Genomic DNA, 15,387 nt, shown 5'->3' on the forward strand with positions numbered 1-15,387 from the left:
TTCATCATACTTCTGTTACTCGTTCCCTCTCAAACTGTCCTGTTACCGTGTGTGATCTTTTGGCATTCTGCCATCTACCTCGCATCAAGTTGTTTCTACCATCCTCTCGCATCTGTCCACCTCACCTGCTCTGTCTCTGTCCACCTCACCTGCTCGGTCTCTTCCTAATCCTCTTCTTGTGTTCTCTTTCCACGGTCCTCTTTCTCCCCTCCATTGAAGGAAAGCGAGCAGGGAGAGGGAAAACTACGTAAGGTCAAGTTATGGGTGCAGAGGGCATGTAACTCACTCATGTTCCTATTCTGAACAATCAAGTACATTTCTCCGGTCAGGAGATCCATGTTCCAGACCCGCATCAAGAGACTCCTAAGGGGGCGCGCTACATCATGTGCCTGAGGGTCGCCAACAGCAGGAGAAGCGTCTGTTGGCTGATAGTTGCCCACCCGAAGTGAACTTTGTTGTTGCTCCCTCCGCTCTCCGCCTCCTTGTACAAAGCATTGTGAAGTCAAATGCACGTGGTTGGGTTTAAATTCACATCCCCTGAATGGAGGCGGAAGAAACCTTCCTGTTTACCTGTCCCGGACCAAGCCGGTTCAGGCTGGTCATCCTGTCGTCTGGGAGAGGCAACAATTAAAGGTGGTGGCTAAGGGAAGGCTCAGGATGGCCACCTCCAGTCATAATACGGGCTCGCTACCGATCCCCACATCCTCTCTCTTGTAGGAGCCGGGGCCCCATCTATAGAAACGGACGATGCAGGGGTCGCTGCACTGCAATCCACAACTATGAAGAAACACTCCTCCTGTAGCTGATTGCCAAGGAATGATGTATTATAGTGTATTGTAGCATTTGTGTGGAGGGCTGAAGTGCTTTCCTACCCGGGTAGCACGCTACACTGTGTAGGATGTGTGGTTGGAAGGATGCTGTCTTTGTTTTGATCCATGTGGGAAGTGTTTATATGTGGCAGAACCAGAAAAAAATTTACATTAGAATTGGTTGTGTCCGAAAGCTTGGGCCAACTTGCATCAAAGTGGCCATTTGATTGGAGGCAAACTGCCTTTCCCAGTACCTGAGCACAAATCAGCGCTTTGCCGTCTGGAGTCTGAGACTGCTGAGAGGAGACCTGCAACTGCTGAGCATGCCAGCCTGTGAGGGCTCGCCGCCTCTGCACACAGGTCTGTGTGCCAACGCACCCATCGTTGTTCCCTGTAAGTACAGGATAAGGACTGTATGTCTTGTACTCTTATCTCGCTCGTGCGCCCCGTCTGCATGTGGCACTGCCCCCTGCAAGAGCGCTCTTAAATCTCAACCCTACATCACCGCATTTCCTCCTCAACCGACATCAGCCCAAGCGTCAGGGCCCTTGTCCCTCCGCCACCATCGCTGCCCCTTGTTCTCCATTCTCAGCCCCTGACTGCTAAGTACCATGAGACGTTGCAGTGTGGTCACTTTCAACGCAGCCGGGCAAAAAAACGTGCAAGCATCCGATGTACTGAACTGTGTATCGCTGGTCACGTTAACACAACAACGCGCTTTGGTTGCAGATCAGGCTACCACGTTTCGACTGTGTCCAGGGTTGAAGTGCACAGAAGTGCTAGAAGACACAAATGTTGTAAAAGTGTTACTATAATAGTATATACAAAATGAGTAACAGTGGTAGGAGATGGTGTATATATCGAGAGTAATGTGCTAGCTGAACCAGGCGCTCTTCCCCACACCACGCTCTAAGAGCAGGCCCTCACTGTTTTATTGCTACCCCTGAAAGTCAAGCTTGCAGAAGTACCTGGCTCCTCGGTTTCCAAATAAAAGACAGTTTGTTACTTGGCAAGTTGTGCTCCTATCCCTTGGGTCTCACATACACCTGGTAGCTGGACTGACTCTCTCTATGCTCCCTTCTTCTAAGGTCCCTCTTTCTGCCTCTTCCTCGCTTGTTCCCTCTCATTTATCTGATCTTTCCTTGTCGGTCTCGCCCTTTCTGTGCTTGCTGTTTTATCTCCCACATTCTCTTCTCCCCTCGGGTCCAGCGCGCCCCCCCCCCCCCTTTCTCTTTCGTGCTTCTATCGTGTCTGCAGGAATATTTCCTCCTAATGCAGAATGTGTTCTTTGTCTCACAGGAATCAAGGAGTCCATGCTGGAGACCCTCATCCCGAAGGCGGAGGAGGATTTCGTCATGGTGGTGCTGGGGCCACACAGTGGTCAGGTGGGTGGAGTGTTTTGGGGCCACACAGTGGTCAGGTGGGTGGAGTGTTTTGGGGTCATGTGATTAGACTTGTAGTTGGCAGTGAGGGGGGCGGAGGGCACAAACAACACAGCTTGGTCTCTAGAAGATGTGATCATTTTTGGCAATTTTATTTTGTTTTAATGAGGCTTGAGTAAAATCAAAAAGGCCTCAAAGTGCTGCACAACACAATTTATTGTTATAAAAACAAATAGTTACTAAGCATTTAAGTAAGGGGCAAAACGTATTCAAAGACCAATATTACGATAGCTTTGAGTAGAATGTTTCCACAAACAGGATGGTTTTCATAATGTCCAAATCCTAATACGAGGAAGTAGAGCTGCAGGGGACAGAGCAACCTTTTAGGTGTTGAAGGAGTACTCTCAGAAAAGGACTCTGGGGGTATCTTTGACCTTATAAAGATTTAAGTTTTGAGACCCAGTAAAAAAATATGAGAGGAAGTTCCATGCTGGCTAGCAAATAGTTTGGTGAAAGTTGGTCAAAACAGAGGCCAGAGTGAGCCCGGGATGTGTCAGGATGAGAGATAATACTCCAGTCACCGTGGAGGAGGCTGCATGAATCTGAAGCTCCACGGTCCAGGTCATCAGAACAGCACGGGACGTATGGCTACCGCGAGCAACATCAGCATTTGAAGCCGAAAGCTGCATCTCCTGGGAGCCAGTCTCAGGCAGTCCTATTTGTGGGTGTCTAGTGCTACCCTGAAAGCCCTATTCCGATAGGCAAACTTAGTATCCAGTGTAGCTGGTGGGTGTGTCCTGCGCCCACTCGCTGGACTAGAGGCCTCAACGGGGGATGAATGGCTCTTGCCTGCATTTGTTCTCACCACAGTGTTGGCTTTGTACTCTGTCCCCGCTGGTCCCAGAGACGCCACCTTCCATTCACCATTGCTGGCAGAGGGGACTCTGGGGTGATGATGGCACCCACCTGACCCTCCCCAGATGGACAGCAGTGATCATAAACCAAGAGCAGGGAAAGTATCCGCCTAATGGCCAGGCAGAGAGGTCACACCAGCCAGTGAGAAGGCTGCATGTGTGCATCTCCTGCACTTAGGACCTTCTATGAGTGTCAACGGAGTGGAGTCTTCAGTGATCCAGAGTGGATCCGCTGTAGTACAGGCGGAGAGGTCACACCAACCAGTGAGACGTGCTGCACATGTGTCCTCTCCTGCACTGAGAACCTTCTATTAGCGACAGCGGAGTGGAGTCTTTAGTGATCCATACAGGAGCTTCACTTCCACACTTGAGGCAACTGAGAACTGATATCACAGGGCAGGAGAACAGGCAGAAAGGAGACAGATCCTAGGACCAAGGAATCCTGAATCCATTTCAGAAACAAAGGACGACTGGGTACAGGCAAGAGTTTTACGAAGCCCAGGAACAGGCCCAGTTTCTCGCCAGTGCATCACTGCAGACCACCGTCTGATGTGTAGCCAGGGTGCAGACCCTTCGTCCATGACCTTGTTTGGTTTTGGTTGAAGCTTTTGCCTGGTGTTATGAGGGGGATTTGAAGACTGCTTGTAAGTCAAAATGGCAGCTGCAAACATCCTTTGTGGTGTTAAGAAAGCTGTAGTCCTCTCTGATTTTACTTACGTGGTTTTCTAAAGCGTGGACCAGGAGTCCAGGGCCGCAGAATGCTGTACAGATGCGGCAGCTGCAGATTAAGCAATGACCAGGATACTAAGACTTAAGACGAGAACAATCCGCTTACAGTGAAAAGGCACATTTTCAATCATGCGAGCAGTACGTTTCTGATCTGTTAATGCAGAAAAGATGTGAAAATGTCAGAGACTTTAAAGAACAAGGCAAACTCTGATCTGGGTGAGCTGAGCCCTCTTCCATGGCCACTGATGCTTGGACCCTGGCTTCCCTGTCTAAGATCAGCCAATGGAAGGAGAGTATTACCTCAAGATAGGCGCCAGGCTCCCCAGGTGTATCAGTCAGTCAAAAAGCTTTATTGTCGGTTGAAAACCATAAAAGCAGAACACATTGGTAAATTTACAGTTTGGCCAACATTAAAAACATTATATACAATATAAAAGTAAAAAAATATATATATGTATATAAAAGCATGAACAATTAAAACAGATGGTTAAATACAGACATAATATGGGTAATTGTGTGTTACAGATCCCAAGTAAATTCAAGGGGGTGTAAAATCAATTAGGGCACGATGCGGTTTAATTTTGGCTCCTCTAGTACACCACATCGAAAACAGGTATCTAGAGGTCGGGAACACAACCAAAGCAGAAGAATCATATTTTAGCAATCTAAACACCTCTCTATAGTCCCTAAAACCCTTAGACTTACATAGCCGCACGATCCATTTTGCTCTAGCCCGGGAGTGCAGGGGGCAGAACGTCAGAACGTGCAGATCTGTCTCTTCGGCCTGTTCGCACCCCGGGCATAGGCTTAATGCGTGTTGAGCCATAGACCACTTATTTGTTACAGCCCTCACGGGAAGGCAACCATGCCTAAATTGGACGTATAGTTTCTTCGCCAGAGGGGGCTGGATGTTATCCAAGAATTTCTCAAAAAGGTACACATCCTTTATTGCTAAAAAAACTTCTTGTGAGCCTACCAAGGGATGGTTTCACTACCAACTGGTCCAAATGGAATTGGTTAAGCACTTTAGCCAGTAATTTCCTATGTATCGAGAGGGAGGAAGATTCCGGAGTAAGCCACAAGTCCCCCCTCCCCAGGTCTTGGCAAAGCTGTTTTACGTGCTTAAACCAAGGGATTTTTCCCACACCTCTCAGCGTCAGAAGGTAAGTTAATTCCTCCCGGTAGCTAGAGAGCTTGGCTGTTGCCCAAAGCCTCCTCCAATAAAATAGAGGTCGATTAGGGATGACTTCATGTAGCGGAACCAACCCCAGGTCAAGCCGAAGTGGAATCAGGGGAGTGCTCTGTGGGAGTCTCATTAGACGCCTAATAAAACTATTCTCCGTAATGGAGAGCGTCGTGGCGTTAGCATGGCCCCAGAGTTCAACCCCACGGAGCGCCCCCCCCTCTCGCCTGTGCTTTGTAAATTACTAACGGTGGTCCTAAAATTTTGGACGAGCACTCATCATGGACCCTGAGGATACCTCCAATAGATTGGGACAACTTCATGCTAGCCAGGTGTATCTACATGGGTCCTTGGCGTTCTCAACTCGTGTGTCCTTGGGCTCACAGGTACCGATTCGCAAAAAAAGTAGGACGTCTACCTTCAGAGATTTACATCAACGTCTGAGTGTGGATTTACTACTTTTTGGAATTCACAAAAATGTTCAGGAATCCCCAAGAAAAGCTGCTCCAAGTGTAGATTTTTAGACTTATTTGGATCCCTTGGGTCAATACACGTTTTGTTTGGTTTTTCTCCACTGGTAATTATTTTTCCCTGTCGAGAAAACTATTCCTGTACACTCACTCCAGATCCGAGGATGTTTCATTCTCCTTTCCACTCAGGAAAGGGTATCTATGCCAGTCGAGTAAAGATCCTGCCCTTTCCAGGCTGAAAAGAGGTTTGAACAGGAGATTGCGGCCCTCAGCGTGTGTTTGTGAACGATTGCAAGCTTCCAAGATTAACCACCGCATAGAACGCCTCGGAACGCCTTGGTCCCACGCCTTGAGTGGTATTTACAGGTGCAGAGACCTGCGCACTTGCGAAGGCGTCTCCATGCTAATATTTGGGCATATGCTTGCCCCGAATCCCTTTGTGAATTCCTAGCTGGCGTAACTTACATTTGGTCATTAATTTAGATTTACGACTGAGTTTATCTTCGTGTATATTCCCGATAGGTTTCATGATGCCGGAGTGCAGTCACAGTTGGCAGCGGAAGCTGCAGGTGCTCAGAGAGGAGTCGCGTGGCCCCTAAGAAGGGACACTCGTCGGTGTGGGGGAGGGGTCTTGTGTGGGTTAAATCTTACCATTCACCTGAAATGGCTGCTGGGTGGGATCCAATGTGACCATGCATTGTGCAGGTGTCTTCAAGGGTCCACGCTTGGAAGGTGTGGACTGATGGTAGGGGGGCAGTGTATGAGTTATTGGAATGCTTTTGTGAAATGTGCTGGTGGTGACCAAACCTCTGCCTCCCTTGCAGGTCGGGCGGATCCTCCGCAAGGATAAAGAGAAAAGTCGAGCTCTGGTGCAGCTTCTGCGGGATGAGGTGAACGTCCTGAAACTAGACTTTGATGCCATCTGTCACTACGTGGGTGAGACCCAGGACTGAGTGCCACCATGACTAAGATCAGTCCGAAGACCTTCCTGAGGGTGAGGTCGCTGCTGGACTCTCAGAACTATTGCTGAGCAGAAATCGTACCCAAGGTTGGGTTTTAAGGGCAAAGTTTGTAGGCTGGTCCTTCTCTCCTCCTTTGCTTGGAGCACGGGCGCCCCTTTCCTGCCCCCCACCACCCTGCTCTTGGCTGACCACGAGGGTATGTGGCCCAGTGACTCTCTGAAGACCATGTGTGATAACCTGTACTGAACACACCAGATCCCCGCAGGGGCTTATTTATTTTTATGCTGTAAATAAAAACCTTTTCCTACCTTTCTGGACTTGAGTGTCTTTGAGAAGGAGGGAGGGGGCTTGGGTGTGTCAAGTGTTGCTGGAGGACAGGGAGGTGTATCTATGTGGAGTTCAGACGATTGTTCAAGCAAGGCATGCGCTGGACGCAATGTGACCAACGAATGACCCGCATCTCCAGAGCCACGAGGAGCCTCACCAGCCCAGAGGGAAACCTAAGCCTCCCGTGAGTGACGCGGAGAGCCAGGAGGAAGCTTCTTTCAGTCACCTGAATTCATTTCCTTTCTTTTTTTTTAGTTAATAAGTTTGAATCGTATTTTTCTGTTGCCGCCCTGTGCGGTTCATATTCTATTTGATTGCAGTAGCGTTTGTACATCTCCCCTGACATGCCCCAAAGCGCTCGTGTGACAGGATACAGCGTCAAGGCTGGTCTGGGTGGGCCGGTGTGTGGACAGTTTGTTGATATTGTGACACACTTGTGTAAGTGCGGAGTGCTGCAGAGAGGAATGAGAGCCATACCTGCATGTGATGACACATGCCAGCTTTGTGTTGGGTCAGACCCTGGGGTAGAGGTTCCTGCCGGGGCCTGGCACTGGTTTGGCGCTGCCTCCGGGTAGAGTGACACTGGCTTGGGTCCTCCTGATGGGGTGAAGGGGACCCGCTGGATGTTGCCATCCTGCCCCGATGCCTTTCGTGTGGCATGTGCAGGGCACCGCAACATTCCGATCTGAAAGGCGGTATTTTGTAATCAAAGAGAGAAACCATTAAATCCACTGTACCACGACGTCCAAGAAAGTACCATTCATGGGCACATATCCTGTGTTTGTTGGTGAAATGCATGCACATTCTTAGAATGTAAAACATCCCGGTGTTCTGGCTCCGCCTTTCATCCTCACAAAACATTCAACATTTACACTGTTCCTTGCGTACAAACGCAGTTGTCAAACCCACAATACGAAATGACTCTTAATCCACACCTGACGTTAATGCCACCTAATTTATATTTAATGGGCCATAGAAGAAAGGTCTAAGTGCATAATCTGAAAACAGAATACTTCTAGAAACTTGCTTCCACTATTAATAATTACCAAAAGTATTCTTGAAACTTGCTTCCACTATTAATAATTACCAAAAGTATTCTTGAAACTTGCTTCCACTATTAATAATTACCAAAAGTATTCTTGAAACTTGCTTCCACTATTAATAATTACCAAAAGTATTCTTGAAACTTGCTTCCACTATTAATAATTACCAAAATTCCTTTACAAGGACACATTTTCCCCAGGATTCATTACTTTCTGTTTTAGCTGGTTTTATCAGCAAGAACTACATCCCACAGCTGTTCCCCAAACATGGAGCTGCATTTTATTTATTATTTTCTCCGGTCTTTACATCCATTTCTTATCCCCGTCACCAGGTTGAACTCTGAAACAACATGAATAAATTCTTTAATTGCACCGCTTACTTTTATTTCCAAATATTGAATACAAGTTCTGTGAATACCAGCGAGTTGAGGAACCGCTGTTGAAGGCCTACACCATGCTCCCGCGCCTCGGCGCTGCCTGTTCGCTCCAGGTCCAATGGGGGGGGGAACTACCCCCCATCCCTGCACCGTGCTGTCACGCCTCACTGCCTGGTATGCCACGGTCCAATGGGTAAACACCTTTCCTGTCCCCTCATCCCTGCACCATGCTGCCAGATCTCACTGCCTAGTCTCCCAAAGTCTAGTGGAGCAACCCACCTGTCCTGCCCACCCGCTCCCCACACCATGCTGCAATGCGTCACTGCCTTGCCTCACAGGGTCCAGTGGGGGAACCCACCTTTGCTGCCCCCCTAATCGCTGCACCATGCTTCCACACCTTACTACCTGGTCTCCCAAGGTCCAATGGGTAAACCCGCTTTTCCTGCCCCCCACCCTTGCCTGCACCAAGCTGCCACACTTCTGCCTGTTCGCCAAAGGTTCAATGTGGGAACCCCACACCATACAGGATAAACTACAGCTATGTATTAAAAATATATATTTTCATTTATTTTGTATAACATCAAATACTACAAGACATTCCCACCTTTCATCAACAGCGTTTAGGCCATCAGATTGCTCTCCGTAGCTATATCCTATTTCCCGCCCATGTGCCCATGTTCACCCCATTATTGCCTCCATCTCCGTGGATCGATCAGTTCCAGAGGACTCCAAGCCCTGAGGGGTCGGTGCCTTCCTGGCTGGGCCCTATCAACCGTCTGGACCACAGCCGGACAGAGCTCTTCGACCACCAACCATTCCCTGACACCCCCAAACCGCTGCGACATAAGAGGGCCTCCTGGGTCTGTCCATTGCGCCATGATTCTGCGCAACGCTAACAGTAATAACTCCAGGCCCTGCTCCATCAGTGAAGAGTTTAGGATTCTGGATTAATGAAAGATTATCTATGGAAGTCCAGCTCAAAAAATTGGCATCTTGTTGCTTCGAATTTCTCCGTACCTTAGGCAAGATTTTAAGCTGGCTCTCAATCCAACTGCGCAGAATAGTAGTCCAAGGTCTGATTAATTCACGCCTAGATTACGGGAACTCCTGTCATCTAGGCCGTCCCAAATATGTTACTAACCGTCTGCAGGTAATTCAGATCGCAGAGGCATGTACACTTTTTAATGTTCCTAATCGCACATCAGCAGCCCCGGCCTTAGCTGCTCTTCACTGGCTGCCAATTCGGAAGAGAATACAGTTTACATCTCTCTGGTTAGTCCATCGAGCTTTATACAAAAAAGGACCCCTGTCCATTCACGTCTGATCACTCCCAACGTGCCCTAAACGAACCTTACGCTTCGAGAGTCAGAATCTTCTGCTTCCCAGGATCTATAAATAAGTGGCGGAAGCATTTTTTCTTTTTTAGCTCCCAAGCTTTGGAATAAGCTTCCAAGCTTTGGAATAAGCTTCCCTCTCATATTAGGAAGGAGAAATCCCAGATGACCTTCAGGAAGCTATTGAAAACGTACCTCTTCTAGGGACATCTAGTTATCCCACCAGAGCGGAGGTCTTTACCAGCACTGGGAGGCCGTTTGGTAGCCATGCGCTATATTAATCCTGGAAAATAGAAATAATACCAGTGACAGAAATTTGTATCTGATTTTTCTCTCTTTAATATTTAGAACGCAACCCCAGCACATAGCATTTCAGGGAACAAGCTTCTCTCAACCTTGAAATATAGCTAAAGATTCCGAGATCTTATCCCATTATTCTGAGATTATCGGGCAGGACCCTGGCATGTGCAGCAAATCCTCTACATCATGGGCCTCCTCTCTATGTTCGGGTAGATTTTACTAGGAGCACGAGAGGTTAAATAGGCTCTATGCAATATCTTGAGTTGTGTCAGCCGAAACCGGCATTACTAGTTACAATCTCATGGTATCCCAGTACAGGGCTGCCATACCCCGCTCCATTAAGCCCTCACCGCCAACGGGAGTGCACCTTATCCTGGATCAAGGCGGTATATATTTTGGAAACTGGTTCTACTGCCCGCCTGTAAGACCATCACAACATTTATTATGTGCGATTCCAGTGTGCACCCCTGAAAACTGGACCAGTATCTACCCACCACCGCAGTCATTCTGGTGAACGTCAGATATTGTCCTGGGCCTACTGCAAATGTTTGTTGCGCCTCTTCAAATGTGAGTTAGCTTTCTCATATAGATCTCCTAGTTCCCTGCAGCCCCCGTCAATCCTTCCCGCATGCCGAGCTAGCGGCGTTATACCTTACAATATCGGGCGGGTCCACATGTCCATGTCCGAGCCAAAGGGGGTCCCCCACACGACATATCTACTGTAACGGTGTAGGAAAGTGGGTTTCTTGTTGCAGTAACACCCCTCCACACACATTTTCCCAGATCCTTGATGCAATTTTAGTGTGCCCTGGGTCCCTGTCAATCAAGATCCCAGGGCCCGTGTTCTTTGCCAAACCTGTACCCTTGTTTCCACAATTGGCACAACTCCGGCCTACCCGTAAGCCCCTTGTAAAAGGTACCTAAGGTACCATGGGCATGGTAGCCAGGGATAGGCCGCTGAGGCCTGCAGCACGTATTATGCCGCCCTCAGAGACCTCTCACTTTAAACATGCGCCACTGCCATTGCAGCCTGCGTGTTGTGGTGCAGCTAAAAGTGAAGTGTCGACATGTCACACAACCTTGTGTGCCATGCCTGCCCAGCACTGCATAAGGCCTAGGTAAGTCACCCTTAAGGCAGGGTGCCCTATGCCTCAAGTGAGGACTCATCTGCATGAGCAGACAGATCCCTATAACATTTAAGGCCATTCATAGATTATTATAAGTGATCGGGAACGCCATCCTGAGTTATATGGTCCGCAAACTGGTCATTACGAGTTTCCCAGCACCATAATGGTTTTACTGAATATAAAACATATCGGAATAATAAACCTGCACTGATTCCAGTGTCACATGTATTATTCCCTGCACTCAGAGTCCCTTCTCAGGTGGGTTCCTGCCTGGTGAACACCTGCCTGCCACCACAAGACAAGTCTCTGGACCCCTGGGGTGGGAACCTTCGCTCCCTGGGCCAAAAAAGTCTTTCCTGGGCGAGGTGGTCACTTTCCCTCTCCCCCCTCCCCTGCCCCTGGTCAGGAAGACCGTAACCAAAACTGGGTCTGGGCTCACGGGCAATAAGAACAAGCCTCAATAATGAACAAAAACCAAAACGAGCACCACTATTGCCAACTCTTTGTATTAGGGTCTGTGCTGACCACTCGACCTACTGCATTAAACAGTAACTCTTAGGACACTTGTTTGTCCGGATTGAATCCAATGATTTTAATTAATTCGTTTTATCAAAACACATCTAAATGAAAAATATTTCACATCAATTGTAAAACAATGCTTATTTCACTCCACATTCGACATACAAAAAATGATTCACTCTCTCAAATATTCTCATTCAAACACTCTCAAACACTCGTACCAACAATACAACACAAAAGTAATATATATATTTTACATCAGTTAATAGACACAATATTTACAGTACAATTCTTTACACAAAAAACATGGCATTGGAAAACACTTCAAGGGTTTGTTAACAGTGTTGTAATTTTAGCACAACTTTCCTAATGCTAGATGGAGGTCTACGCATTTCGATGGCCCCTAATTTTGGGGAGATCTCTTCAGGACCACGTGCATGTGAATGAAAGGGACAGACATAAATTAATATGATAGAGGACCCAGCCTGTGCAACCTCAGGAATAAAAGGGAACCTAATCCTACCTCAAAGGTGCTCGATTTCTCTTGGACTTGGTGCTGTAACGAAAAACAGACTATACTTAATACCAGGCTCTACTCTCCTTTTACGCATTCGATGGAAAACAATCAAAGGTACTCACAGGAAATGATTTCCACACCACTTAAAGTTCAAATGGAAGTGAAGATCTGTTATGAAAAAGTGAAAGTGTGTAAGTACGTGCTCTGGGGATTCCAGTTGCTAGTTAATTAATGCGGGGACGGGGATCTTACTTGTAATCCGGCGTGCCCGGGGTCCAGCGGTTGGTTAGGGGCCTGCGGGCCGTTATTTTTGCCTGCTGAAGTAAAAAGGGACGCAAGTTAGGTCTCGTAATTGCCGCACTGTTCGGTGTTTACAGTGGGGGGTTCAAACTCTAACTAGAAATACCTTTAAGGTCGGTCAAGTCAGCCAAAGCGGGGGGTTCACGCCATACAGCCTCCGTGTGGTTCTTCAGAGAGCTGCCGCCATCAATGCGATGTTACTAACACCGCGTATCGGCATCTATCTAACTTCCTGGTCCCAGGGATTCTGGGATTGGTAGTTTTTTGCACGTATGTACTGGCACAGATTAGAATGGATCTTCTATGGTTGAACTACGGAGGGATAAGCTACAGTGGTCCTCATGCCGCCAAAGCGCACACATGTCTCACGGTGACAGGGGGGCATAAAGGGGAGTCCATTCTGTTATTAGAGTCAATAGATTTCAGAAATTTCATTGAGGCCATCTATGGCTGTATTAAATTTGACTATTAACATAGCCTCAATACGTGACAATTTTTGTTCCATGTCACCGCCTCAGGGGTCTTTTTCCACTTTCATGATTACAGTCCATTTTAACTCTTCCAACGTATGATTGTTGTTCTGCCAGTGGCTAACTAGCGGGGCAGTTATCACATTCTTCTTAATACGCGATTTATGTTGCCTAATTCTGCATCTGACCTCTTGGCTAGTCTTACCGATATATAGTTTATCGCAAGGGCATTTTATGCCATATACGACATATCGGGATTTGCAGTTTGAGAATTTTTCATGCTTCCAGAAGTTCTGTTTGTACTTGAAGAGGGTGCCTTCCTCTGTGCTTGCGCAACATATACAAGAGCCACATTTATGATGGCCTTGAACGGGACAGAAAGGGGGTGGTGATGAACAGAGTGTCTGAATTAAGCAAACCACTCTTACCCAGTCCAAAGATCAGGGCTTGATCCATCACCGTTATTTAGCTCACTGCCCCATCCCAGCTCAGAACCTGGCTATATGCAAATTAGTCTGTCCCTGGCCCAGTGCATCATGGGAACAGGGCAGACCAAACTACCAAGCCAATTCTTCACCAGAAAGGAGACAAGCTTCCAGGGACCGGTTTCTGCCATTTCAGGCGTCGTCGGCCCGGCTTGCTTGAATCCTGATGGAGCAGTGAGCAAGGGACTCATGTCTGAGTATACCCTTCCACGCTTATGGTGGACAAAATGATTCAGAAAAGGGGGTGGTGATGAACAGAGTGTCTGAATTAAGCAGACCACTCTTACCCAGTCCAAAGATCAGGGCTTGATCCATCACCGTTTTTTAGCTCACTGCCCCATCCCAGCTCAGAACCTGGCTATATGCAAAATAGTCTGTCCCTGGCCCAGTGCATCATGGGAACAGGGCAGACCAAACTACCAAGCCAATTCTTCACCAGAAAGGAGACAAGCTACCGGGGACCGGTTTCTGGCATTTCAGCCTCTTCGGCCCGGCTTGCTTGAATCCCGCCTCAGGGGTCTTTTTCCACTTTCATGATTACAGTCCATTTTAACTCTTCCAACGTATGATTGTTGTTCCGCCAGTGGCTAACTAGCGGGGCAGTTATCACATTCTTCTTAATACGCGATTTATGTTGCCTAATTCTGCATCTGACCTCTTGGCTAGTCTTACCGATATATAGTTTATCGCAAGGGCATTTTATGCCATATACGACATATCGGGATTTGCAGTTTGAGAATTTTTCATGCTTCCAGAAGTTCTGTTTGTACTTGAAGAAGGTGCCTTCCTCTGTGCTTGCGCAACATATACAAGAGCCACATTTATGATGGCCTTGAACGGGTGGCAGCCCTAACAGTGAACCCACTGTTAGTTGCTTCTTTTTTATTGCTGCTCGTACCAAATGGTTTGCCACACTTTGGTCTTTTTTAAAAGCAAAAAGTGTTTTTTCTTTCAATGATTCGTCGATGTTTTCCACTAAATGCCAGTTCTGCAGAATGGTCTTTTTAAAAAGGTTTGAATTTTGGCAGAATGTTGAGACACATACCACTCTATTGAGGGTAGATTTTTCTCTCTTCTCTAGGAGGGTATCTCGAGGAACCCACCATGCTCTCTTCATTGTTCGTCTTAGTAATTTTTTCGGATAACCTCTGGCTAATAGATTGTCAGTCAAATTATTAGCGTGAAACATGTATTCGTCTTTAAAATGGCAGTTTCTTTTAATCCGGAGGTATTGCCCAAATGGCAAATGTTCCCTTAAGTTCCGTGGGTGGTTACTTTGAAAGTGAAGGGCCTTGTTTCGGTCGGTTGGCTTTTTGTATAAGGTGGTAACTAGACCCTCTTCCGTTGGATAGACTTCAACTTCGAGGAATGCCATTCTGATTTTAGAGAAATTCATACTGAATTTAATCTCTTCTGTTTTTGAATTGAGCCATTCATGGAATTGTTTAAGATCTTCTTCATTACCTTTCCATGTCATAAAAATGTCGTCGATATATCGACTCCAGCTGGAGATTTGTTCCGCAAATGGATTGAACTGGTAAACAAATCTCTCTTCATAAAGTGCCATATAAAGCACTGCCAATTCTGGAGCGAATGGGCACCCCATAGCTACGCCGCTCGTTTGAAAGAAAAATTCTCCATTAAAATTAAAATAACTTTTCTTTAGTGCCAATGACGCCAACTGCATGATAAAATCTGTTGGCACTCTGGTAGGTCTTTCCCTTTGGTCAAGATAGTATTGAATCGCATCCAGTCCATCACTTTGGGGAATCTGGGTGTACAATGAAGTAACGTCAAAAGTCTTCATTTTCTTCAAAAGGAATTGTAGGAAGTTTATTGATAAAATCAGATGTGTCACGGAGGAATGATTTGACTTCAGGCATGAATGGTTTTAAAAAGAAATCAACAAATTTCGAGACTGGTTCAAATAATGACTCACAACAGGAGACGATCGGTCTTCCGGGCGGTGTATTTTTGTCCTTATGGATTTTGGGTAGGACATAAAAAAGAGGGGTCCGTGGATTATTACATTTGAGATATTCATATTCCTTTTTTCCAATGATTCCGTCAACTAGGCCTTTGTCAAGAATTGGATTAAGTTGTTGTTGCAACTCCAAAGTAGGATCTTTTTGAATTCTT

At 46.9% G+C, this 15,387-nt stretch overlaps 1 protein-coding gene across 1 annotated transcript in view; it reads left to right on the forward strand.

Annotated features, from left to right (window-relative positions):
• GPKOW (G-patch domain and KOW motifs) overlaps nt 1-6,761 on the forward strand; it is a 76,971-nt gene extending 70,210 nt beyond the window's left edge. The window contains exons 10-11 of the mRNA XM_078664525.1: nt 2,109-2,194; nt 6,312-6,761. Of these exons, the coding sequence (XP_078520651.1) occupies nt 2,109-2,194; nt 6,312-6,440 (215 nt within the window). The 3' untranslated portion in view covers nt 6,441-6,761. The remainder of the gene's footprint in view (nt 1-2,108; nt 2,195-6,311) is intronic.
• The last annotated feature ends 8,626 nt before the right edge of the window (nt 6,762-15,387 follow it).

This window comes from Lissotriton helveticus, chromosome 10, assembly GCF_964261635.1.
Source record: "Lissotriton helveticus chromosome 10, aLisHel1.1, whole genome shotgun sequence".
NCBI classification, from domain to species: Eukaryota; Metazoa; Chordata; class Amphibia; order Caudata; family Salamandridae; genus Lissotriton; species Lissotriton helveticus.